The 25,468-nt window shown below is 43.7% G+C and overlaps 1 protein-coding gene across 13 annotated transcripts in view; it reads left to right on the top strand.

Moving 5' to 3' along the window:
- STX18 (syntaxin 18) overlaps nucleotides 1–25,468 on the top strand; it is a 127,548-nt gene that overhangs the window by 86,145 nt on the left and 15,935 nt on the right. For 12 of the 13 annotated variants that reach the window (XM_001917824.6, XM_070262719.1, XM_070262720.1 and 9 more), the window contains 2 exons: nucleotides 144–210; nucleotides 23,037–23,152. In XM_001917824.6, the coding sequence (XP_001917859.4) occupies nucleotides 144–210; nucleotides 23,037–23,152 (183 nt within the window). Of the gene's footprint in view, nucleotides 1–143; nucleotides 211–2,921; nucleotides 2,968–4,630; nucleotides 4,638–23,036; nucleotides 23,153–25,468 lie in introns of all 13 variants that reach the window. The other variant, XM_023638362.2, reaches the window with a different exon arrangement.

Raw genomic sequence — 25,468 nt, 5'->3', positions numbered from 1 at the left:
GTCAAATGTGGCATTCACAATAGATGGGATGCAAAATTTAGCTTTCCTAGCTGAAGACTTTAGTGTCTCATTATATTTAATGATACCTTTGCCTGAGAAGCAGTTTTAAATGGTCTCTGTTTTGGTATTTTCCCCTGCAACAGGAGTGTGTAAACTTTACTCAGAACAAAGAGCCATCCGAGTTAAACGAGTGGTGGATAAGAAAAGATTGTAAGTATTGTCTCCATTGGTGTTCCTTAATTAATCACAGTAATGATAATGGTGGCAAGTCAAGTTTCTAGGACAGTTACATTTTAAAATATACAGTGCTTGAGTTTCTTCACAAATGCCGCGGCTCGTGCTGGTGGAGCACCTACTGCCTGCGGGCTCTGCGCTAGACACTGCATTAGCTCACAGGTCCTGTGAGGCAGGGGCTGTCAGCATCCTCACTTCACCGATGGGGAGGCTGAGGCGCGGGAGTTAGGCAACGCACCCAAGATCCTGTGGCCCGGAGGAGCAGAGCTGGCATTGGAGCCAAGGCTGTTGGTCCAAAATTCGTGCTCTTGCCCATCTTGTCTTAAGAACCCTATGAGGTGGGCACAGTTTTAGCCGTTTTACCTCGGTCTCTGACCCCCATGCCCCTCCTCGTTATCTCTGAAAGTGTCTTCCTGGGGGAAGAACTGGGGCTCCCCTGCGAGGCCTTCCTCAGGTCACCCGCAGCATGCACCTCCCTCCTAATGAGCACTCACTCGATGCCAGGGGCTCCGAGTGTGCACCCCACTCCAGCCCCCAGCCCCATTTAGTGCAGGTACTGTTATGAGCTCCCTTTTGCAGGTGAGAGAACTAAACCTCCAGCAGGTTTAATGAATTGCCCAAGGCCACACAGCCAGGAAGCAGCAGAGCCAGACTTCAGTATTTCCCGTGGCACCTGTCTGTCCCCCTGTTTGTCCTCCCCATTGGGCTGCCAGCTTCTAGAACACAGGGACTGTGTCCTCAAAGCTGCTTCCCTTGCAGCTGCTCAGCCAGCCTGAGGTTGAATTCCTAAATGAACACGGAGTGCTGGGCCCAGGCTCCCACTCTTGGATGCTTCTAAACTAGCTTGGGAAAGATTTGGGGGTGTTCTTTCAGGAGATAACATCACATACTGTTTTAGGACTAATTTTCTTACTTCTCATTGTGTCAGGGTCCCCAACACCACTGTCAGGTTCGGTGATTCTCTAGGAAGACTCACAGGACCCAGCATATAGTCTTGCTCATGGCTGTGATTTATTACAGTGAGAGGGAAAGGGAAGCAAGGGGAAGGCAGCCGAGCAAAGAGCAGAGGAGACCAGGAGTCCCACTGATGCGACTAGTGACACCTTGTGTGAAGTGTCCACCAGGGGAGCTCATTAAGACTCACCGCCTGGGGATTTTACTGGGCCTGGTCATGTAGGTACCTTCCAGCTGGTTCATACCGAAACTCCAGACTCCCAGAAGGAAAGCAGCTGTTCCACATCAGCCACGTTGTTTGCACAGCAGTTTAGGCACAGTGAGCCACGCTAGCAGTTAGGGTGGTGGGCTCTCCCCCCAAGTCCAGGCTCCCAGACACTGGCCAGGAGCTGAGCTTGCAGGCACGCCTTCCCAAGGATAGCAGTCTCAGGCCTGCTGTGTTAACTCTTCTCTGCACACTTGTGAAACAGATTTGACATGGCAAGTGCCAACAAATAGAAGCATTTGTGGAGGATGGTAAGTAGATGAGCCAAGGTATCTGTCAGCAAATAGTAACTGAGAGGATAGGGAGAGAAGCAAGAGATAGTCTCTGCCCTCAGGGAGCTTAGTCAGGCTGGGTTGCTGTATAAATATGAAAAATTAGCCAACTTAATCAGGATATGTCCTAATTAGTGAGACCATTAGCAGGTTCAGGGGGGGAAATGGTACTATTGAGGAGCATAGCATAGTGTGTAAGAGCTCAAACTCTGCAGCCAGAGAGCCTGTGTTCAAATCCTGGCTCTGCCACTTACAGGCTGTGTGATTTGGGGAATACTGCTTAACTTCTCTGTGCCTTAGTTTCCTCACTTGTAAAATGGGAAAATTCATAATCCCGATCTTGTGGGGTTGTTGTTATCTTTGTTGAGAACAAAATGACTTGATATAGGTAAAAGACTTGTAGTGAGGAGTTACCATGTGTTAACTTGTACTGTTATCTGCTACTAAGCATTCACCATGTGTCAGGCAGTATGTTAATTTGTTTCATTTAATCCTCACAACCACTCTATTAATAAATATTAGCATCCCATTTTATAGAGGAAATCGAGGCTCAGAGAATTTGGGTTACTTACCCACTGTCACGCAGCTGAACTGAGATTTGAACGTCAGGGTAACGGGACAGACTCTCAAGCAGTGGGCTTTGATTGGAGGTAGAAAGCAGAGAATCTGGGTGAGTGGTTAGAGGTGGAGGAGCGTGGGCAGAGCGCTTACCCACAGCAAGTCCTGGAGGAGGGGGTGGGGCTCTGATGCTCTGTGAGTTGCCATGGCGATGGCGTGGCCGTCAGGGCTCTCACCCACCAGAGGGAGAGATGCCAATTTCTGCTTCCATAACCCAGGCAGACCCCGACACTGGAGACTTAACAGGTACCCCAAGTGAAGGAAGAAGAGGCTGCTGCTGCCTCCTCAGGTCCTGGTCCCAGCAGAGGTTTCGACAAATTAAGATCACTCAGATGGGAACTGTTCTCATTTAGACCGTGAAGTACAGTCTCGTCTCCTGCCTTGTCGCTGCCCTGTGCCAGTTACTCTGAGCAGAAGATGGAAATAACTATGTGACCCTTCACAATGTAGTGCAGCCACCCTTCTTGTCCTTCCCTCACCTTGCCCCTGAAGGCATCTGCCTAAAACGTCCATATAATTTTATCACTCCCTTACTTCCCCTGTCTCACAAAGGTGAGACTGCATCGCATGGCCTTCAGGGCCTTTGTTGGGGGCATACAAGAAATAAGAGCTCTACTTGGCTCTGTAATCTTCACCGCTTTCTCTAGTATTTGTATAGGGGTTTAGTCAAGGCGAACAAAGAACTACTTCCACATATTTTTTTGTTTCAAAACTGAAAAATCTGTTTCTCTTCCTCTTTTTTATCTCTTTCCATTCTTAAACTTGAAATAGAATCCCAAGGTTTTCAAATAAGGGAGCTGGAAACAGATGTTGGCCGGGTAGAGGTTGTGAAATGCTCAGCCTTCAGTTATAGAAATCAATTTAAACAAATCCTGGGGCGTAAACTGATCTTTCTGATAACTTTTAAAAGTCGCTTTTTTTCAAATTGCCTTCAACTAGTTAATTTGTAATTTCCCTGAGGATTTCAGTAGACATTCAGTGTATAATTACATCTATTTTTATCACTTAAAACAAAGCGCTCAACTTTGTCTCCGTCTGCTGCATTGTAGTCTTTTATTCATTTTAAAGTGAAAACTGGCACATTGGCATCCTCTGGGCACAAAGCATGCCAAATATTAAAGGATCCCTTTGTTTAGAAGTCCGTCAAGCCCTTCTCCTTCCTGAGCAGTTCAGTCCTGCAGTCAGGCGGTGTCTGCAGCGATGGGGAGCCCCGGGTTCCCAGAGCTGGTCAGAGCCCAGCAAGGAGAGGGGCGTATCCATGCCGGGAGGGGTGGCAGTGGAGAACGTGGGTTGGTTATAAACAGGGCAGTGGGTCAGATAAGTAAATGGATAAGGATAATGGAAGCCAGGAAGTGAAAGAGAAAAGCCAGAATGAACCCTGGGGTGTCAGACTGGAATAAAAAGTACTGGTGTGAACTCATGATTTGCAATTTACATAGACAGATATAGAAATAAATATGGTTGTAAATGTATATGTATGTTTACCTGTGCAAATGCATACATATATTTTCTGGCTCTGTTGACTTAAGTGGGCCTGGAAGCAGCGCCACCCCAATAGCGATAAGCATACTTAGCACTCAGATCTTGGCTTCTAAATAACAATTTCAACTTCCGGGAACCAGGACTGCTTGGGGAAATGGCTGATTCTGGGGCTGGGGCAGGGAAAGTATAATATGAGCCCAGAACATTTTGTCATGCCAGAAAGGGAGGAAAGGCTCAGAGAATGATGGGGACATGTGAAAAGGACACAAACAAGTTTGAAGGGGCTTCCACTGGCCAAATTAGAGACAATTGAGCATCAAAATAAATGATAGTAGCAGATTATAACCCATTGGATAAAATAGGACATCATGAAGTCTGTCTAGATAGGAATGAATAAATGAGTAAATTAAAATTTGAAATTGATAATTACCTAGCATCAAAGCACTCCCTCCCCCAGTACTTATTAATTCCAAAGCAGGAAGGAGTAACTTTACATGGGGAAGCCTGGTGGCCACCACCTTAATCAAGGGATCAAGGTGAAATCCTGCACCACTTGATCGGGTGCAGTGAGAAGAGTGTGAATAGAATGTCACTTTTTTATGCCAAAGACGCGTAACCCGAATCCAACCAGGAGGAGAGTTCAGACGAACTCAGACTGAGAGACGTCTTACAGAATAGCTGGTACATTATTGTGTATCAAGGTTATGAAGCTCAAGGAAGGACTGAAGAAGACTAAAGGGAAATGATGATAGACGTGATGTGTGATTCTGAACTGGATCCTTTTTTTATATAGGATATTATTGAGATAACTGGTCAAATCAGAATGGAGTCTAGGGAAAGGATAGAAGTAACGTATCAATGTGAGTTTCCTGATCTTTTTTTTTTTTGGAGGAGGAGGGTTAGCCCTGAGCTAACATATGCCACCAATCCTCCTCTTTTTGCTGAGGAAGATTGTCCCTAACATCCGTGCCCATCTTCCTCTATTGTACATGTGGGACACCTGCCACAGCATGGCTTGATGAGTGGTATGTAGGTCTACACCGGAGATCCGAACCAGTGAACCCCAGGCCGCCAAAGTGGAGCGTGCAAGCTTAACCACTATGCCACTGGGCCGACCCTGAATTTCCTGATTTTGATGGTTGTATTCTAGTTGTATCAGAGAGTGCTTTTGTTTTTAGGAAATCCTAAAATATTCAGAGGTAAAGGGGCATCAGGTTAGCAACTTACTCTCGGATGGTTCAGGAAAAAGGATTCTTTGTACTGCAGACTTTTCTGTGTGGGATGGTTTCATAACAAAATAAATAAACCACAAAATACCGTCTCACACTTGTTAGAATGGCTGAAATAAAAATGACAGGTGTTGGGAAGGACGTGCAGCAACTGGAGCTCTCATCTGTTGCTGGTGGGCATAAAGTAATTCTTTATTAGAGACAGCCAAATATTCTCCCACGTTAGATGGCCGTCCTTTGACCCAGCAGTTCCAGTCCTAGGTTCCTTACGCCGAGGCTGTCCTTTCTGCCTGTCTGCGCCTGGTGAAATCTTACTCCTCTTTCAAGAGCTTGCCTAAGGGATGCCCAGCCTGTGATGCCCCTGGGAACTTCTACCCTCGGGATTAGGAGGAGGAAGGATTTGTAAAGTGCTTCCGTTTCACGTGGTGCGTTGTTTGTCTGCTGCTTTATTTAGTCTTTGCCACGACTCTCAGTGGTAATGTTATTGCGAGGATCCTGGAAGCCAGGTTTCTCATTATCAAAGAAATGAAAGGGAGAAAGCCAGAAGGAGCCCTGTTTTGTTGGGTTGGAATGAAAGATACTGAAAGCCGTCTTATGGATAAGGAAGTTGCGGCCCAGTGCTTAGAAGGTGGGCCGGGACAGTACCTACTGCGTGCCGGCCTCTGTGCTAGGTACGTTCTCACAGGCGATCGCATCCAGTTTCATAAGAACTCTATTAGAAAGGTTCTGTTTTCTCCACTTTGCAGATGAAGAAAACTCGGACAAAGAGGATAGGGAAAAAAAAAACCCAAAACCCTATGACATTGCAGATAAATGGCAGACTAGAGGTCACACTGCAAATAAAGTGGCAGACTAGAATTCAAGCCCACTTTTGTCTCCAAACCCCATTTCTAAATGTTTCTTTCTTAGGCGGGCAGTCAGCCAATGGTTTAAGGACCCTGTCTCCAACTGTCAGGGTATTTGTGGAATTACTGGAGTACCCTGTCAGCCAGGACAGTCTAGGAGGATATCGGGTCAGTCCTACTGAGCAGCTTGGCGGAGGTGAAGGCTGGCCAGCACTCAGGCAGCTGTGGCTGCCACCCCCAGGCCTCTCCCCTACTGAGCTATCAAGACTCCTGAAGTCCTCCCCCTCCGCAGCACCAGCCTAGGAGATCAGCGCCAGTTGGGCCAGCTGTTAGAAGATGCTGCCGAGTCCCTCGCACCGAGTGCAGCAGTGTGCCCCTTCTCGGAATGTTTTTTTTTTTTAATTAAGATTGTGATAGTTTACAACCTTGTGAAATTTCAGTTGTACATTATTGTTAGTCATGTTGTGGGTATACCACTTCACCCTTTGTGCCCTCCCTCCACCCCCGCTTCTCGGAATGTTTTGAATTACTGATGGGTTGTTTCAGCTGCTTGCTTCTGTTCCTCCATTGGCCTGCATCTTGTCAGAGTAAAAAATGTGTGTGTTTTAGGATTTCACAAGAAATTGTCTGCATCAAGCTGCTTTGCCTGTTCTTACTCCATGGTCATACTTGGAGCAGGAGCAGTGGTAGTAATAGTAGAGTAATGGCTAATCTTTTCAGCTCTTGCTATAGACTGTGCTAAGCACTTACGTGTAAACCCCTAGCACGATACTCTTACAGCCCCATTAACAGATGGGAAAACAGGCTAAGAATATTAAGTCACCTGTCATTTAGTAACGAGAGCACTGAAAATTCTGGGAAATGGATGTCTTCTTCATTTCAAGTTAGTTTGAAAATTGGCTAATGTGTCAGGTTGCCAAGTAACAAATCCCACAACTAATGTTTGAGGTAAAATGTGAGGAAATAAGTAGTAAATTCAGTAATCATATTTATATAGTTAATGGCAAACGATAAATCCTCAGTTTACTTTTAAATAGATTTCTCTTTTCAGTTATGATTTTAACTGGCTTTTTTTGCTTACCACCATTTTTCCTTAGGTTTAGCCATGTTGTGTTTGTCAGTAATTTGTCCGTCTTTATTGCAGAGCAGTCTTACATTGTGTGAACGTGCTGCAGCTGGTTTGTCCATCCTCCTGTTGGACATTCGGCTTGTTTCCACTGTTTGACTGTTACAGACAAGGATGGCATGAACATCCTTGCACAGACCTTTGTGTGGCTATGTCGTTTCATTTTTCTTAGGTAAACACATAGAGTAGAGTTGCCTGTCAAACTGGAGATGTTTCTTAAACTTAGTAAGAAACTGCCCTAAGTTTCCCAAAGTGGTAGTACTATTTTACACTCCTCCCAGCAATGCATGAAAGTTGTAAATCTTCACCATGATTTGCTGTTGGTAGTTTTTTTGTTTTTGTTTTTGTTTTTTGAGGAAGATTAGCCCTCAGCTAACATCTGCTGCCAGTCCTCCTCTTTTTGCTGAGGAAGACTGGCCCTGAGCTAACATCTGTGCCCATCTTCCTCTACTTTACATGTGGGACGCCTGCCACAGCATGGCTTGCCAAGCGGTGCCATGTCTGCACCCGGGGTCCAAACTGGTGAACCCCGGGCCGCCGAAGCGGAACATGCGAGCTTAACAGCTCCACCACCGGGCTGGCCCCTTGGTGTTGGTAGTTTTTGAAAGCATTCTACTGGGTGTGTGTCATGGTATGTCATTGTGGTTTTATTTCCTCCTGTTGTTGGACACCTTTTCGTGTGCTTCTTGACCATCTGTGTATTTTCCTCTGTGAGGTGTCTGTTGAAGTCTTTGACCCGTTTCTTGATTGGATTGTCTGCCTTTTTGTTGGTGACTTGTGTAGGAGTTCTTTATATATCCTGCAGACAAGTTCTTTGTCTGATATGTGCTGCAGATATGTTTTCCCATTCTGTGCCTTGTCTGTTCATTTGCTTCATGGTGTCTTTTGATGAGCAGAAACTTTTAATTCCAAGGAAGTCCAGTTTATCAGCTTTTACTTGGTCTACCCCAAGGTCACCAAGATATTCTTTTATGTTTTCTCCTAGAACCATTATGATTCTAGGTTTTACATTTAGGTCTATTACCTATCTCAGATTAATTTTTGAAAGAGTGCGATGCAGCTGAGTTTCATTGTATTCCATACAAATAACCACTTGTTCCAGCAATATTTGTTTAAAAAACTTTCTTTTCCTCCTTGAGTTGATCTGGCACCTTCATCAAACTCAGTTGACCGTACATGCGTATGTCTGTTTCTGGACTCTGTTGAGTGTCCTCGGTTGGGCTGCCGTTACTCCCTGCCGCGCTGTGTGGGTCACTGTGGCTTTGCAGTACGTCCTGAAGTCAGCTAGCCTAAGTCCTCCAGATCCCTGTGTTTTCAATGTTGTGTTTGCTATTCTAGATCCTTTGTATATTTCCATATACATTTTTAGAGTCAACTTGTCAGTTTCTTCAGAAAACCTGAGATTTTTATAGAAATTATATTGAATCTATAGATAAATTTAGGGAGAATGGTCATCTTAATATCTAGCCACAGTCATGGTATATCTTTCCACTTACTTCTATCTTTAACTTTATTTTTTTATTTTTTTATTTTATTTTATTTTTTTAAAGATTTTATTTTTTTCCTTTTTCTCCCCAAAGCCCCCCGGTACATAGTTGTATATTCTTTGTTGTGGGTCCTTCTAGTTGTGGCATGTGGGACGCTGCCTCAGCGTGGTTTGATGAGCAGTGCCATGTCCGCGCCCAGGATTCGAACCAACGAAACACTGGGCCGCCTGCAGTGGAGCGCGTGAACTTAACCACTCGGCCACGGGGCCAGCCCCTTTAACTTTATTTTTAAATTTCTTTTTCTCAGCAATATTTTGTTGTTTTCAGTGTAGAAGTCTTGCTCATCTTTTGTTACATTTATTACTAGATTTTTTCTTTTTTTTATTAAGGTTATGAAAGTTAACATCCTTGTGAAATTACAGTTGTACATCATTATTAGTCATGTTGTAGGTACACCACTTCACCCCTAGTGCCCTCCCCCCACCCCCATTTCCCCTGGCAACCACCGATCAGTTCTCTTTGTCCATATGTTAACTACCACCTATGAGTGGAGTCATACAGAGTTCATCTTTCTCTGTCTGGCTTATTTCACTCAACATAATACCCTCAAGGTCTATCCATGTTGTTGTGATTGGGACGACTTTGTCCTTTTTTATGGCTGAGTAGTATTCTATTGTATATATATACCACATCTTCTTTATCCAATCATCAGTTGCTGGGCACTTAGGTTGGTTCCACATCTTGGCTATTGTGAATAATGCTGCGATAAACATAGGGGTGCATGGAACTTTTGGAATTGCTGATTTCAGGTTCTTAGGATAGATACCCAGTAGTGGGATGGCTGGGTCATAAGGTATTTCTATTCTTAACTTTTTGAGGAATCTCCATACTGTTTTCCATAGTGGCTGCACCAGTTTGCATTCCCATCAACAGTGTATGAGGGTTCCCTTTTCTCCACAGCCTCTCCAACATTTGTCACTCTTGGTTTTGGATATTTTTGCCATTCTAACAGGTGTAAGGTGATATCTTAGTGTAGTTTTGATTTGCATTTCCCTGATGATTAGTGATGATGAGCATCTTTTCATGTGTCTATTGGCCATCCGTATATCTTCTTTGGAGAAATGTCTGTTCATGTCCCCTGCCCATTTTGTAATTGGGTTGTTTGATTTTTTATTGTTGAGTTGTGTGAGTTCTTTCTATAGTATGGAGATTAACCCTTTGTCGGATAAATAACTTGTGGATATTTTTTCCCAATTAGTGGGCTGTTTTTTTGTTTCAATCCTGTTTTCCCTTGCCTTGAAGAAGCTCTTTAGTCTGATGAAGTCCCATTTGTTTATTCTTTCTATTTTCCCTCATGTGAGGGGTTATGGTGTCCGAAAAGATTCTTTTGAAGCTGATGTCAAAGAGTGTACTGCCAATATTCTCTTCTAGAAGACTTATTGTTTCAGGCCTAATCTTTAGGTCTTTGATCCATTTTGAGTTTATTTTAGTAAATGGTGAAAAAGAATGGTTGATTTTCACTCTTTTACATGTGGCTGTCCAGTTTCCCCAGCACCATTTGTTGAAGAGACTTTCTTTCCTCCATTGTAGGCCCTCCGCTCCTTTGTCAAAGATTAGCTGTCCATAGATGTGTGGTTTTATTTCTGGGCTTTCAATTCTGTTCCATTGATCTGTGCATCTGTTTTTGTACCAGTACCATGCTGTTTTGATTACTGTAGCTTTGTAGTATGTTTTGAAGTCAGGGATCGTGATGCCTCCAGCTTTGTTCTTCTTTCTCAGGATTGCTTTAGCAATTCGGGGTCTTTTGTTGCCCCATATGAATTTTAGGATTCTTTGTTCAATTTCTGTAAAGAATGACGTTGGAATTCTGATTGGGATAGCGTTGAATCTGTAGATTGCTTTAGGTAGTATGTACATTTTAACTATGTTTATTCTTCCAATCCATGTGCATAGAATGTCTTTCCATCTCTTTATGTCGTCGTCGATTTCTTTCAAGAAGGTCTTGTAGTTTTCGTCGTATAGATCTTTCACTTTGTTGGTTAAATTTATCCCAAGGTATTTTATTCTTTTTGTTGCGATCGTGAATGGGATTGAGTTCTTGAGATCTTTTTCTGTTAGTTCATTGTTAGCATATAGAAATGCTACTGATTTATGTATTTTGATTTTATACCCTGCAACTTTGCTGTAGTTGTTGATTGTTTCTAATAGTTTTTCTATGGATTCTTTGGGGTTTTCTATATATAAGGTGATGTCATCTGCAAACAGCGAGAGTTTTACTTCTTCGTTGCCTGTTTGGATTCCTTTTATTTCTTTTTCCTGCTGAATTGTTCTGGCCAAAACCTCCAGTACTATGTTGAATAAGAGTGGTGAAAGTGGGCACCCTTGTCTTGTTCCTGTTCTGAGAGGGATGGGTTTCAGTTTTTGTCCATTGAGTATGATGTTGGCTGTGGGTTTGTCATATCTGGCCTTTATTATGTTGAGGTACTTTCCTTCTATACCTATTTTATTGAGGGTTTTTATCATAAATGGATGTTGGATCTTGTCAAATGCTTTCTCTGCATCTATTGAGATGATCATGTGGTTTTTGTTTCTCATTTTGTTAATGTAGTGAATCACGTTGATTGACTTGCAGATGTTGAACCATCCCTGTGTCCCTGGTATAAATCCCACTTGATCATGGTGTATAATCTTTTTGATATATTGCTGTATTTGATTTGCCAAAATTTTGTTGAGGATTTTTGCATCTATGTTCATCAGTGATATTGGCCTGTAGTTTTCCTGCTTTGTGTTGTCCTTGTCAGGTTTGGAGATCAGGGTGATGTTGGCTTCATAGAATGTGTTAGGGAATGCTCCATCTTCCTCAATTTTCTGGAATAGTTTGAGAAGGATAGGTATTAAATCTTCTTTGAATGTTTGGTAGAATTCTCCAGAGAAGCCGTCTGGTCCTGGACTCTTATTTTTGGGGAGGTTTTTGATTACTGTTTCTATTTCTTTACTTGTGATTGGTCTATTCAGATTCTCTATTTCTTCCTGATTCAGTTTGGGTAGGTTGTATGAATCTAGGAATTTATCCATTTCTTCTAGGTTGTTCAATTTGTTGGCATATAGTTTTTCATAGTATTCTCTTATGATCCTTTGTATTTCTTCGGTATCTGTTGTGATTTCTCCTCTCTCGCTTCTAATTTTATTTATTTGAGACTTCTCTCTTTTTTTTTTAGTGAGTCTGGCTAAAGGTTTGTCGATTTTGTTAATTTTTTCGAAGAACCAACTCTTTGTTTCATTGATCCTTTCTACGGTCTTTTTTGTTTCAATATCATTTATTTCTGCTCTGATTTTTATTATTTCCCTCCTTCTACTTACTTTGGGCTTTGTTTGTTCTTCTTTTTCTAATTCTGTTAGGTGTCATTTGAGGTTGTTTATGTAAGATTTTTCTTGCTTATTGAGGTGAGCCTGTATTGCAATGAATTTCCCTCTTAGGACTGCCTTTGCTGCGTCCCAAATAATTTGGTACGGTGTGTTTTCATTTTCATTTGTCTCCAGATAATGTTTGGTTTCTTCTTTAATTTCTTCAATAGTCCACTGTTTGTTCAGTAGCATGTTGTTTAGTCTCCACATTTTTGGCCCTTTCCCAGCTTTATTCTTGTAGTTGATTTCTAGTTTCATAGCAGTGTGATCAGAAAAGATGCTTGATATTATTTCAGCCCTCTTGAACTTATTGATGCTTGCTTTGTTTCCCAAGATATGGTCTATCCTTGAGAACGTTCCATGCGCACTTGAGAAGAATGTGTAACCTGCTGTTTTTGGATGAAGTGTCCTATATATATATCTATTAGGTCGATCAGATCTAATTTTTCATTTAATTCTATAATTTCCTTGTTGATTTTCTGTCTGGATGATCTGTCCATTGGTGTTAATGGGGTGTTGAGGTCCCCTACAATTATTGTATTGCTGTTGATGTCTCCTTTTAGTTTTGTTAAAAGTTTCTTTACGAATTTTGGTGCTCCTGTGTTAGGTGCGTATATATTTATAAGTGTTATGTCATCTTGGTGGAGTGTCCCTTTTATCATTATATACTGCCCCTCTTTGTCTTTCTTTATCTGTTTTGCTTTGAAGTCTACTTTGTCTGATATAAGTATGGCAACACCTGCTTTCTTTTGTTCATTATTAGCTTGGAGTATTGTCTTCCATCCCTTCACTTTGAGTCTGTGTTTGTCTTTGGGGCTGAGGTGTGTTTCCTGGAGGCAGCATATTGTTGGATCTTGTTCTTTGATCCATCCTGCCACTCTGTGCCTTTTGATTGGAGAGTTCAATCCATTCATGTTTAGAGTGATTATTGAAACGTGGGGGCCTACTGTTGCCATTTTATCACTTGTTTTCCAGTTCTTTTGCATTTTGTCCTGATGGAGAGCTGTTACTTTGTGTTATTGTCCTTCTGCTTATCTCCTTTGTTCTGGATTTTGTAACCCCTTTCCTTTTTTTGATTTTTCAGGCATGAGGTTCTTCCTGAGCATTTCTTGAAGAGGAGGTTTTGTGTCAATGAACTCCCTTAACTTTTGTTTATCTGGGAAAGTTTTTATTTCTCCATCATATTTGAAGGATATTTTCGCTGGGTAGAGTATTCTTGGCTGCAGGTTTTTGTCCTTCAGAGTTTTGAATATTTCATTCCAATCTCTTCTAGCCTGTAAGGTCTCTCCTGAGAAATCTGCTGATAGCCTTATGGGGTTTCCTTTGTAAGTTATTTTCTTCTGCCTGACTGCCCTTAGTATTTTCTCTTTGTGGTTGACTTTTGCTAGTTTCACTACTATGTGCCTTGGGGTTGGTCTTCTTGCGTTAATAAAGTTTGGAGATCTATTGGCTTCTGTCACCTGAAGTTACGTCTCTTTTCCCAAGTTTGGAAAGTTCTCAGCTATTATTTCTTTGAACAGGCCTTCTGCCCCCTTCTCCTTCTCTTCTCCCTCTGGTATACCTATAATCCTTATGTTGCATCTCCTAATTGAGTTGGATAGTTCTCGGAGAGTTTCTTCATTTCTTTTTAGTCTTAGTTCTCTCTCCTCCTCTGTCTGCAGCATTTCTATATTCCTGTCCTCCAAATTGCTAATTCTGTCCTCCATATTATCGACCCTACTGTTGAGAGAGTCCAGATTTTTCTTAATCTCCTCCATTGTGTTCTTCATCTCCAGTATTTCTAATTGGTTCTTCTTTATAGTGTCAAGCTCTTTTTTGACATAGCTCCTGAACTCATTGAGTTGTCTATCTGAATTCTCTTTTAACTCGTTGAGTTTTTTAGTAATGGCAGTTTTGAAATCATCATCATTTAGGTTATAGATTTCATTGTCTTTGGGATTGTTTTCTGGGTGTTTATCATTTTCCTTCTGTTCTGGAGATTTAATATATTTTTTCATACTGCTTGATGGCGTGGATTTGTGCCTCCGCATAGAGATAGAGTTTAGTCGCTGCTTCCACTTGTTGCGACTGGTGTGTCGGTGGGGGGGGCAGCTGTTTAGACTGCACCAACCAGGAACCCTTCAGCTGTTACTGACTGGACCTGGACCCCTCCTCATAGTCTCAGTGCTCCTGTGGGGTCCCTCGTCTGTTGTGGGGGCAATTGCAAGGGGGCCTCAGGCTGCTGGTGCCTACTGTTGCAGCCCACTTAGACGCGCTCCCTCCTTGTGGTCTGCAGTGATATTGTGGGCTTCCCCAGCAGTCAGGAGCAGGATCACCTATAATCGCCACTTTGTCCCTAACAGAGCCCACAAGATCACACTTGTCCACTATAGGTCCCAGCAGAGCTATGGGTATCTTCTGCAGTCTGTCGTTAGCTCACCTAGCTGTGCTACTTTTGCCCCAGGGCCTTCCTGCCTTGCGATTGCCAGTCGGGACCTCTCCATTAGTGCTGTGCAGAGGCTTTCACTGAGGCTGCTGTAGGAACCTGGAGTTCCCCCCTGGGCGATGTAGCTGTTTCACCGGAGCTCCACTCTACCCCACTCCACTCTCACAGGATCTCTGAGAGCCCCTTACCTCGTCTGGGACACGGCCAGAGTCTGTGGGCCTGGCGGTGGCTTGTAAGCTGCTGCCTTGTGGGGAATTCTGCTCTAGGGAGCTTCCTGGTGTTCCAATTGTTGGGCAGGGCCTCCCTGCCAATGGCGAGCAGAGGCCCTCCCTGCTGGGGGGGTGTGGGACCCTGGAGCGTCCCCCCGGGCCACAGAACCGGGTATTGGAGCTCCACCCAGTCCCTAAGCACGTCCACGGGAAGTCCGGGCACCCCCTGCACCGACCCGTGCACTGGAGACCGTGGGCCCAGCAGCAGCTGGCGGTCTGGTGCAGTGCCAGGGAATCCACCCGCCGGGAGCTTCCCTTTGTTCTGGATTCTGGGGGGGGCCTCCCAGCTAATGGTGAGCAGAGGCTTTCCCTGCCGGGGGGGTGCAGGACCCCAGAGCCTCCCCCTGAGTTGCAGAGCTGGGTGCTGGAGCTTCAACCCTGTCCCCAAGCACATCCACGGGAAGTCTGGATGCCCCCTGCACCGACCCATGTGCCGGAGACCGTGGGCCCAGCAGCAGCTTGCGGTCTGGTGCCATGCTGGGGAATCTGCCCACTGAGAGCTTCCCTTTGTTCTGGATTCTGGGCTGGGCCTCCCTGCTAATGGCGAGCGGAGTCCTTCCCTGCCGGTGGGTGCAGGACCCTGGGGATTCCCCCTGTGCTTAGGTGTAATCGCGGGGGCCTTGAGTAGGGCTGTTGTCACCTGTTTCCACCGTCGCTCCGCTGGTGAGTGCCCACTCCCGCCCTTGGTGTGTGGCGATGCTATGGGGGAGTCCGCTGGAAGGGGGAGTCTGCTGGAAGCGAGCCTCCTGCAGGAACTAGGCTGTCCGGGGGTCAGGGGTCGGAGAGTTTTCACCCATTTCCACCTCCTCCCGGGGGGAAGTCCGTCCGCCTTCCGATGTATAGTAGTACGAGACTCTTAGGCGTCTTGAGATGCTATCTGGGTATCCTTTGTTAATCGGTGAATGTCCAATTAGTTGTAGATTCGACGGGGGAGAGACTAAGAAGACCACTCACTCCGCCATCTTGGTCCCACCTATTAGCACACTCTTATTGCAGTTGTCCTCTTAATTGGGTTGGTACCCAGTGTAGCTGGTTGCTAGGCTCAGGGGCGTACAGTTGTGATAGGCCTGAGGCCAACAAGGCTGTTGTCAGTTCTCTTAGGCGTGCAGCTGAGAGGGGCTAGCCCTTGGCATGGAGGCACTCAGTTGTTTCAGGCTTTGGAAGGTGGGGCTGATCCTTTTTATGGCTATTTGTGAAACACAAGTCTTCTGCCTCTGATAAGCCTCACCCCCCTCTGGACCACATACACTGTCAGCACAGTCCTGGTCCGTGCACGCTTCTCAACCCCCTGGAGTGTACCCCACCGCCACACTGCAGAGGCCCCACCTCTGTCCCAGTGCCCCCCACAGTTCACCAGGTCCTCACACAGGCCCTGCCCCACAGAGGCAGACACTGTTGCCTGCCTGTAGAGGATCAAGGCATTCAGTCAATGCAGGCTGAAAAGTCGCCTGAGGGCTTGCTGTTAGGTGGGGCCAGTCCCTAGGGCGGGTTGCCTGCCCTGGCTGAACTGGATTAAATCTGTGCTCTAGTGGGTGTGGCAGGCCCCTGGGCTAACAGCCCAAGGGATGCACCTCAATGGCCCCCACCTGTGTCTGTATCAGCACGCCTGCACCAGCTCAGAACAACGGCCCCCACCAATGTCTCAGTCTTCGGAGAGGATCCTCCTCTCGCCAAGATGCCCCCAGAGCCCACCAGGTGAGTCTCGTTTCACCAAAGGACAGTCAGCCTTCTCTCTGGTGATTTTAGGTTGCTGCAATGAGTGAGTTTGTGCGTGGGCCCTTTAAGACCCGGATCTTTTCGGCTTTCGGCCGATAGCTTTTCTGGGGTGTCCGCGCTGCAGTTAATAGCTAGCGAAGCCAGACAGTAAGACCCACCCCTCTCAGTTTGCCTGAGTCCGAAGGATGGTTATAGCAGTATTGCCCCCGCTCCAGACCTCACTCCTCCAGGGAGGGCTGCGTACCTTAGGTTGGCTCCCGCCTGGCCAGCTGAGAAGCTCTGCTGCTCCCAAAGGTGGCTTTTTTCCTCTCTGGCCGGAGTTACTGCCTCTTCTGCTTTTGTCAGGACTGTCGCTTGTTGTGGGGGTTCTTTTTATCCAGTTTTCAGTTTTCAATCCAGGGTGATTCTTCCTAAAATTGTTGTAACCTGGTTGTGTTTGTGGGAGGAGGTGAGTTCAACGTCTGCTCACAGCACCATCTTGACGAGACCCCCACCTATTACTAGATTTTTTGATGCTGTTGTAAATGGTATTCTTTTATTAACTTTCTTTTTCTTTGCCAGTATATAGAAATACAATTGATTTTTTTTTTAGAGAGAGATTTTACTTTACCTTTTTCTCCCCAAAGCCCCCCGGGTACATAGTTGTGTATTTTTAGTTGTGGGTCCTTCTAGTTGTGGCATGTGGGATGCAGCCTCAGCATGGCTTGATGAGCAGAGCCATGTCTGTGCCCAGGATCTGAACTGGTGAAACCCCAGGGCCGCTGAAGCGGAGCGCACGAACTTAACCACTCAGCCACGGGGCTGGTCCCTACAACTGAGTTTTGTATATTGACCTTCTTTCCTGCAATCTTAATAAATACACAGATTTGCTCTAATAGCTTTTTTGTAAATTCTATGTAATTTTACACATAAACAATCATACTATATGTAAATAACAATAGTTTTACTTTTTAATCTTTATACCTCTTGTTTCTTTTTCTTGCTTTATTGCCCTGCTCAGGACCTCTAGTACCATGTTGAGCAGAAGTGGCTGGAGTGGACATCCTTGCTTTGTGATTAAGGGGCAAGGTTTTAATGCTTCACTGTTAAGTGTGATGTTAGCTATAGGGATTCTCTTCTTTGCCAGGGTTCTCAAAACTCCCTTCAAGTGCAGTGATTTGCTAGAAGGACTCACAGCACTCATAAAAGCTGTTAGATCATGGTTATGGTATAGTATGGTGAAAGGATACAGATTAAAATCAGCAAAGGGAAAAGGCACGTAAGGCAAAGTCCAGGAGAAACCACATGCAAGCTTCTAGTTGTCCTCTCTCCCCCAGTGGAGTAGTTCACACAGCACTTAATTCTCCCAGCAACGAGAATGTGTGATAGGTGACAACAGGTACAGCATATTGTCGATCAGGGAAGCTCACTGGAGCCTCAGTGTCCAGGGTTATTAAGGGACAGTCATGTAGGCATGGAGCGCCTGAGTAACTGACCTTAGGTACTTAGTCTGCAGCCCCTCCAGAGGTCAGACTCGTACAGCTTGGTCCAAGGCCCCCATCACAAATCACATTGTTAGCATAAACTGTCTGGTGCGGTCCAAGGCCACAGGTATACAAAAGTACTCTCTTCAGACAGGATGTTCTAAGAGCTTGGAGGTTATCTCCCAGGCACTGGCCCAGGGCCAGTTTCTTTGTGATGTGTAGAGTCAGAACACTCCCCTGCCCCCCAAAGAAGGTGGAGTCAGCCCTTTCCTGCACACTTTCCAGTCCTAGTTTGCTGAAAGTTTTTATCATAAAGGTATCTTGAATTTTTCAAATGCTTTTTCTGCATCAAATGAAAGGATCATGTGGTTTTCTTCTTTTCTGTTAATGTAGTGTATGACATTGATTGATTTTCAAGTGTTAAAGCAACTTTGCATTCCTGGGATAAACCCCACTTGTCAGGATGCGTTGTCTTTATGTATTGTTAAATTCAGTTTGCATATATTTGCTAAGGATGTTTCCATTTATGAGCATGAGGGTATTTGTCTAATTTTCCTTTCCAGTAATATCTTTATTAGGTTTCCATATCAGAGGAAGTTTTGTAATTGTTCTTTCTCCTCGCTTGTTCAGGTCTACTCTATCTTTACCTTAGTCCTCATCTTGGGGGAAAACATTTAGTCTTTCACCATAAAGTGTGATGTCAGCTGTAGATTTTTTGTAGATATGTTTTATCAGATTAAGGAAGTTCCTTTCTGTACACACTTTTCTCCGCCTCACTTGATTGCTCTGTAGCAGTATATAAAGGGATTCTTCATTCCTTTTTACAGCTCCGTGGTACTCCAGAGTTTATTCAGCCAGTTCCATGTGGATGGACATAGGGATTGATTCCAGGCTTTTGGTGTATTAAAGTTGAATTACAAAATTGCTACAATGTGCCTTGCACATACCTTTTAATATTATTGCTTTATCTTTGGGATAGATTCATAGAAGTGAGATTGCTGGGTTAGAGAGTAAGTACGTATGTAATTTTGCTAGATATTACCAAATTCCCTGCCAAAGGAGTTAACGCCATTTGGCAATCATACCATCAGTATATGAAAGTGCCTGCGTCTCCACAACCTGACCAACCGCTATGTCTTCAAACTTGTTGTTTTTGCCAGTCACACTAGGCAAGAAATGGTGTCTTAGTGTAGGTTGTAACGTGTTATCTTATGAGATTAAGCACCTTTTCATGTTAAACAGCTATTTGCTTTTGTTTTTCTCTGAACTCTCTTGTCTAGTGTGCTGTTGTGTTGCTGTCTTTCATCCTCTTTTTACTTTACTTATGGTGTTTGTTTTTTAATAGGTTTTATTTTTTAGAACAGTTTTAGGTTCCCAGCAAAAATGAGCAGAAAGTACAGGGAATTCCCATGTATCCCCTGTCCCCATTCACCCACAGCCTCCCCGATTGTCAACATCGCCCACCATTTATGGTATTTTTTGTCATGCAAAAAAATATATTTAAAAAATTTTATGTAGTTAAATTTAGCAGTGTTTTCCTTTATTGCTTCTGGGTTTTGAGTCCTGGTGAAGTTTTGTCCACTCCTAAGTTACAGAAGAATTCACCCATATTTCTCTCACATGTGTGGTTCATTTTTTATGTCCGTATCTCTGATGCGTTTGGAATTTATCTTGGTGTACAGTGTAAGGAAAGGAAACACTTTGATCCTTTTCCCATGTAACTACCTATTTATCCCAGCCCCACTTATTAAACCTTTATTGTATACTAAATATCTATACACAACTGAGTCTATTTTGGGATTTTTCTGTTCCGTTTCATTGGTCTATCAATCTTTTCATGCTCTAATATCACACTTTCTTTTTTAGAATTTTCCTGGCTATTCTTCTCTCCAACCTCCCACCACATTTTGTTATAAACATTTTAAAACATTTAGCAAAGTCAGATTTGACAGCGAACACTGTATACCTACCACCTACATTTTACCATTTACATTTTACTATGTTTGCTTCTTTCACCCATCTATCCTTCTGTTTATTCATTTAGCCCTGCAAACATCAGTATACTTCCCCTTAGATGCTTCAGCGTGCAGATCGCTCACTAGAGGTCAAGATTTGTTTGCAGTTATTCTGACCATTCTTGCATGTTTCCACATGAATTTCGTAATTGACTTGTCTGACTTCAGGATGGGACCACATTATGGTTATAAATTAACTTAGGGAAAACTAACATCTTTATGATATTTCCTTTTTCTATCCAAGAATGTAATGTATTTTTCCATTTGTTACAATATATTTTTGTCTCTTTCAAGAATGTCTTTGAGTTTCTTACATGGATTGTGGACTTTTCTTGTTAAGTTGGTGTGTGCTGCAGTTTTTATTGTTATTCTTAGTTTTTTTCTTTTGCTTTGGCTGTTGCAAATGGGATTTTCTCTTTCGTTCTATCTTCTAACTGGAAACCAGGTACTTTTTGATGAAGATTTAAGTCATTTTTTTGTTATTATAAACAGTGCTCTGATGAATATCCTGTAACTATATCTTTGTGCAATTTGTGATACTTAGAATAGCAGATTGTATTTTCCAAAGATGGCTGCATCCAAACGTATCCCATCCCACATGCTCTTCTTGAAATGTGATGATGTCACTGCTTCATTGAAAAGGAGAGGTGAGGTCTGTGTTCCCTCCCCTTGAACCTGAGTGGACCATTGCAACTTCCTGGGCAGTAGAATATGGCAGAAATGACAATGTATGGCTTCTGAGGCTAAGTTATAAAGGCATTGAAGCTTCTGCTATAGTCTCTGGGACTGCTTGTTCTGGGGGAATCAAGCTGCCATGCCAGTAACACACTCACACAGCCCCAACAAGAGGAAGTGAGGCTCCTAGCCGGCACCACCTCATGGCCATGTGAAAGAGCCTCCTTGGAGGCAGCTCCTCCAGCCCCAGTCAAGCCTTCAGATGATGAGGTCCCAGCTGCACCCTCCTGAGAACCCCGAGTCAGAACTGCCCAGCCAGGCTGCTCCCAAATTCCTGACCCCAGAAACGCTGATAGATGGTGAATTGTTATTGTTGTTTCAAGGCACTAAGTTTTTGAGTGATTTGTTACTCAACCCTAGTAACTGGAACAGTTAGGAAGATTGTTATTATAGTTACTTTTTAAAAAAATTTTTTCCTTTTTTCCTTTAGGGAAGATCAGACCTGAGCTAACATCTGCTGCCAATCCTCCTCTTTTTGCTGAGGAAGACTGGCCCTGAGCTAACATCCGTGCCCATCTTCCTTTGCTTTATAAGTGGGATGCCCGCCACAGCATGGCTTGACAAGCCGTGCTTAGGTCTGCACCTGGGATCTGAAGCGGTGAACCCTGAGCCGCTGAAGTGGAACAAGCGAACTTAACTGCTGCACCACCAGGCCAGCCCCGATATCATAGTTACTTTTGAGAATTCTTTTATTGGTGTTGGAGAGGAGCATTTCCTAAAGAATCTTTCTTGGAACACTAGTCTTTTGGAAAAATTCTATGAAAATGATCCCTGCAATCAGATTATTTGCAAAAGACGTCCTTTTTGGAAATTCAAAATGTATTTTAGTATATTAAAGGCTCTGAAAAGTTGTAGCATAAAATACCTGTCTAGCTTTGACTCGGTTTTCTCAGACTCAGTTGGCCACAGAAGTCCTTTCTCATGGAACGTAGTGGGTGGAATCTCCTCTCCATGGAGTAGTTGTTAAGACCGTGGCCTCTGAGCCCTGAGGTCACATACCAGCCCAGCCATTTAGTAACTGTGTGACCTGGGCAAGTTTCCTAACTTCCATATACTTCAATTTCCTCCTCTGTAAAAAGGTCATTAATACTGGTACTTACCTTATAGGGAGGGGTGGCATTAAATAAATTTATCCATATAAAGTGCTTAGAAAAATGCCCAATATGTAATATGCCCTGAGTAAGTGTTAGCTGGCATTAATATCATCCTTATCTGTATTTACATTGTTCTTTTTATTTATAGTCTCTCTGCCTAGTAATATGAATTTATCATAGCCCTTTTTAGCAATCTGCCTATACTTTTCATAGTTCTAGGTGGATTCCAATAAAGCTATTACAAGGCCCATTGTTTTATAACTGAAACTTTTTTTCTCCTATTCGCCATTTACTGACAATTATAAAATGTCATTCATTCAACCATATTTATTAAACACTGAATGCCAGGCACTCATGTAGGATCTGGGGCTCTGCAGCAAGCACGACTTATAAACTCAAGGACCCTGCTCTCAGAGCGTGCACTCCAGTGGAGCGAGACAGACAGTAAACAAGTCAGCTAGCAAGGTCATTGCAGATGTCAGTGACCGCCATGAAGAAGACAAACCGGTGCTGTGGTACAGAGTAAGGAAGGGGCCTGTTTGAGAGGGGAAAGACAGAGAGGGCCTGACTCTCTGAGTAGGTGAGATGGAGCCTGGCCCTGAAGGTGAACAATACCACTGCTCTGGGAGGTGTCCTGAGGCAGATGCCAAGGGCAGAGGCCTTTGTTCCTGAGACAGGGTCGGTTCCATCCAGTGGATAGTTAAAGATTTGTGCTTTTATCAGCTTCAGCAGCCCGGGGTTCACGGTTTCAGATCCCAGGCACAGACCTACACACTGCTCATCAAGCCATGCTGTGGTAGTCCCCCACATACAGAATAGAGGAAAATTAGCACAGATGTTAGCTCAGGGACAATCTTCCTCACCAAAACAAAACAAAACAAAACAAAAAACAAAACACATACAGTGTTTAAAAAAAGATATTGGAAAACCAGTTTAAAAATAAGAAAAGAAAAGGATTTGTGCTTTTATAGTTAAATTACTTTAAGATATTTCTTATGTATATTACATAACACACTTGTGTGTATTCACCAATACTTTTCATTGGTGTAAAACGACCGGCTTCTGGATTTGTTGAACTTGGAACAGTCGGCTTTTGCTGCCCACACATTGAGAGTGGTGTCAGTACGTGGAGCGGGCTCGTACGTTCTCTTTCAGCACATACTGGCTGCCCTCTCCCCGGCGTGCTGTGGCCCTCACCCTGCAGACAGTGACACCAGTCCCTTGTGATAAGTGCCCTCTGAGAGCTGCGTTGGGGTGGTCACTGGCCCCAGAGGCTGTACGTCTGCTCCCTGGTAGACTGCAAGGAACAGCTGTGCAGGGGCCATGTGTGACTCCTTTCTGTTGTCAAGAAAGAACTCTGTTGTATAAGTAAATTTTATGACTGCTAATTGTTTCCTTTTAGATCTAAGCTGGAACCAGAACCAAATACAAAAACAAAAGAATCCATGTTTTCTGAGAAAGTTTCACAGAATCCTTCAAAAGACTCTGAAGAAAAGCCTATCACTGAGGAATATCCAGGTAAGTTAAAATCAAAGTCTTGCCTTGCATCTCTTCCTTATGACATGTTGGCAAAAATGCGAAGCAGAGAAAAGAAGGCACACAATCCCAGATATCTTGTAGTGTTTGTATTTGCCTAAAGCAAAGGAAACATGGAGGAACAGCGTTTTTTCTCTCACAGTCGGATCTTATTGACTGCTGCTGGGGCAGGGCAGGAGGACCTCCCCAGTCACCTGGGAGCTGGCAGGGTCCAGGAGAAAGGGCCTGACATCACTGTGTGCCAGTCAGGTGGGGACTGGAGACTCAGAATCAGGGGGAAGCGCAAGGGACTCAGGGGAGCCAAAACAATCTTGAGAAAGGAGAGCAAAGTAGGGGGACTCACACCTCCTGATTTCACAACTTACTACAAAGCTACAGTAACCAAGACAGTGTGACACCGGCACAAGGATAAACATACATACATAGATCAATGGAATGGAATTGAGAATCCAGAAATAAAACCCTGTGCCCACAGTCGACTGACTTTTGACAAAGAGTCTGAAGAACAGTCTCCTCAACAAATGGTGCTGAGAAAACTGGAGAATGCACCTCAACCCTTACCTCACACCATATACAAAAATTAACTTAAAATTGGCCAAAGGCCCAAATCTAAGAGGTAAAACTCTAAAATTCTTACAAGAAAACTTAGGGGTGAATCTTTACCCAATTTATGCTGGGTTCTGATGTGAACAGTGTTTCAGTTTTTAATTTTAGTGTTCTTATCCTTAAAAAACAAAAAAGTAGAAGCTTGACATAGATACCATCATGAGGACAAGTAGGAGACAGAGGGCTCCAAGGCCAGGAGTGGGATGCATGAAAAGTACGGGTGTTCCCATCTCAGAAAACACCGCCTCAGTTCCTAAAGGTGTTTTCAACCTGTCTTTTATAAATATGTCTTTAATTTATAAATTATATATATATATTTGTTATATAAAAACTATACATAAATCTGTCTTTTATAAATATGGTAACAGTTCTGGTAAAATCAGCCATCCACCCATTTTTTTAAACTTGCACTAAGTCAGGGATGACGTGGAGTTTTTTGTGATGATGTATCCCAAATACCCATCCTCTGTACACATGGTCTGCCTATCTGCTTTCTCTAGATTGGTACTGTCATGATGTCCTTTTCCCTTATCAGTCTCAGAACAAAAACTCTGGACTTTTGCTCATCTTGAGGGGCTGAGATCAGCTACGGGAAATTTACTGAGATTGAGGAAGAAAAGAAAAAGCAGCACTATTTGCCCTTGAGTACTTGGCAGCCCACTGACAAGCCCAGAGACACCGCTGAGACACCAGAAACAAGTCACCTTTAGAAACAGAGACCTCATTACAGTCTCCACTGCAGAGCATTCCCTTCCACCCACCCCCCTGCTCCCACCCGCCCCCTTGCCATACAGGCCTCTCTAAGCTGCAGCCCAGCCCTTCCTGAGAGCGTCTGCTAATGGTGTGTTTCATCGAGGATCCACCACATTTATGTTGATAATGGTCAAAAAGTTCTCTAGATTCAAACGTTCCTACACTGCCAGTCAGCAGGTCACATCCAGGTATCTATCCTGGAGTACACCAGTGTGCATGCAGAGCATGGACTGGCACATGGTACCATTATACTAGTGAAAAACCCAAAACAACCAAAGGTTTATCAGTGGAGTTATGGTTATGTAAAGAATGGTGTAAGCTTGCAATGGAATATTTGCAGCAATTTAAAGGAAGGAGGTAGATCTGTGTGGACTGACATAGGATGATCTCCAAGATACATTGTTAAGTCACGAAAAGCAAGTTTTAGAACAGTGTGTTACCACTGATTTCTTTGTGAAAAACGAACCACCACACACACAAAACTAGGTATTATTTCTGGGTTGAGGTGGAGGAGGCAGGGCATTGCCTGTCTGTTTGGATGTGAATATACTTAGATAAAGTCTATGAAGCTACATCAAATCGATAACGGGTTACTTCTGGGAGAGGAAGAGGATTAGGGAATGGTATGTCATTTCTAGTATTTTTATGTATATATATATAAAATTTTCTTTTTACAACCAAAATACCCATATATTTTACAGTCTTTAGAAGGGAGAGGGATGATGGGTGTAAGTTTAGAGGTAAACTGCGCTTGAAGACTGGTCCTGAAGAACGTCCATGTGGTTGCAACCACTGCTGAAATCACTGCGATACTGAAACTGTGCGTAGGTCCCCTCTACCCATGCTCACACGTGCACATGCAGGTCTAAACACCGTAGGAGAATCGGGCTGCCCTGCCTGAATATTAGCCGACAGATTGAATATGAACAAAACTGTCAG

Source organism: Equus caballus, chromosome 3 (genome assembly GCF_041296265.1).
Source record: "Equus caballus isolate H_3958 breed thoroughbred chromosome 3, TB-T2T, whole genome shotgun sequence".
In the NCBI taxonomy this organism is placed as follows: domain Eukaryota; kingdom Metazoa; phylum Chordata; class Mammalia; order Perissodactyla; family Equidae; genus Equus; species Equus caballus.
The sequence above is the reverse complement of the archived record's forward strand: the minus strand, read 5'-3'. Positions and strand labels throughout refer to the sequence as shown.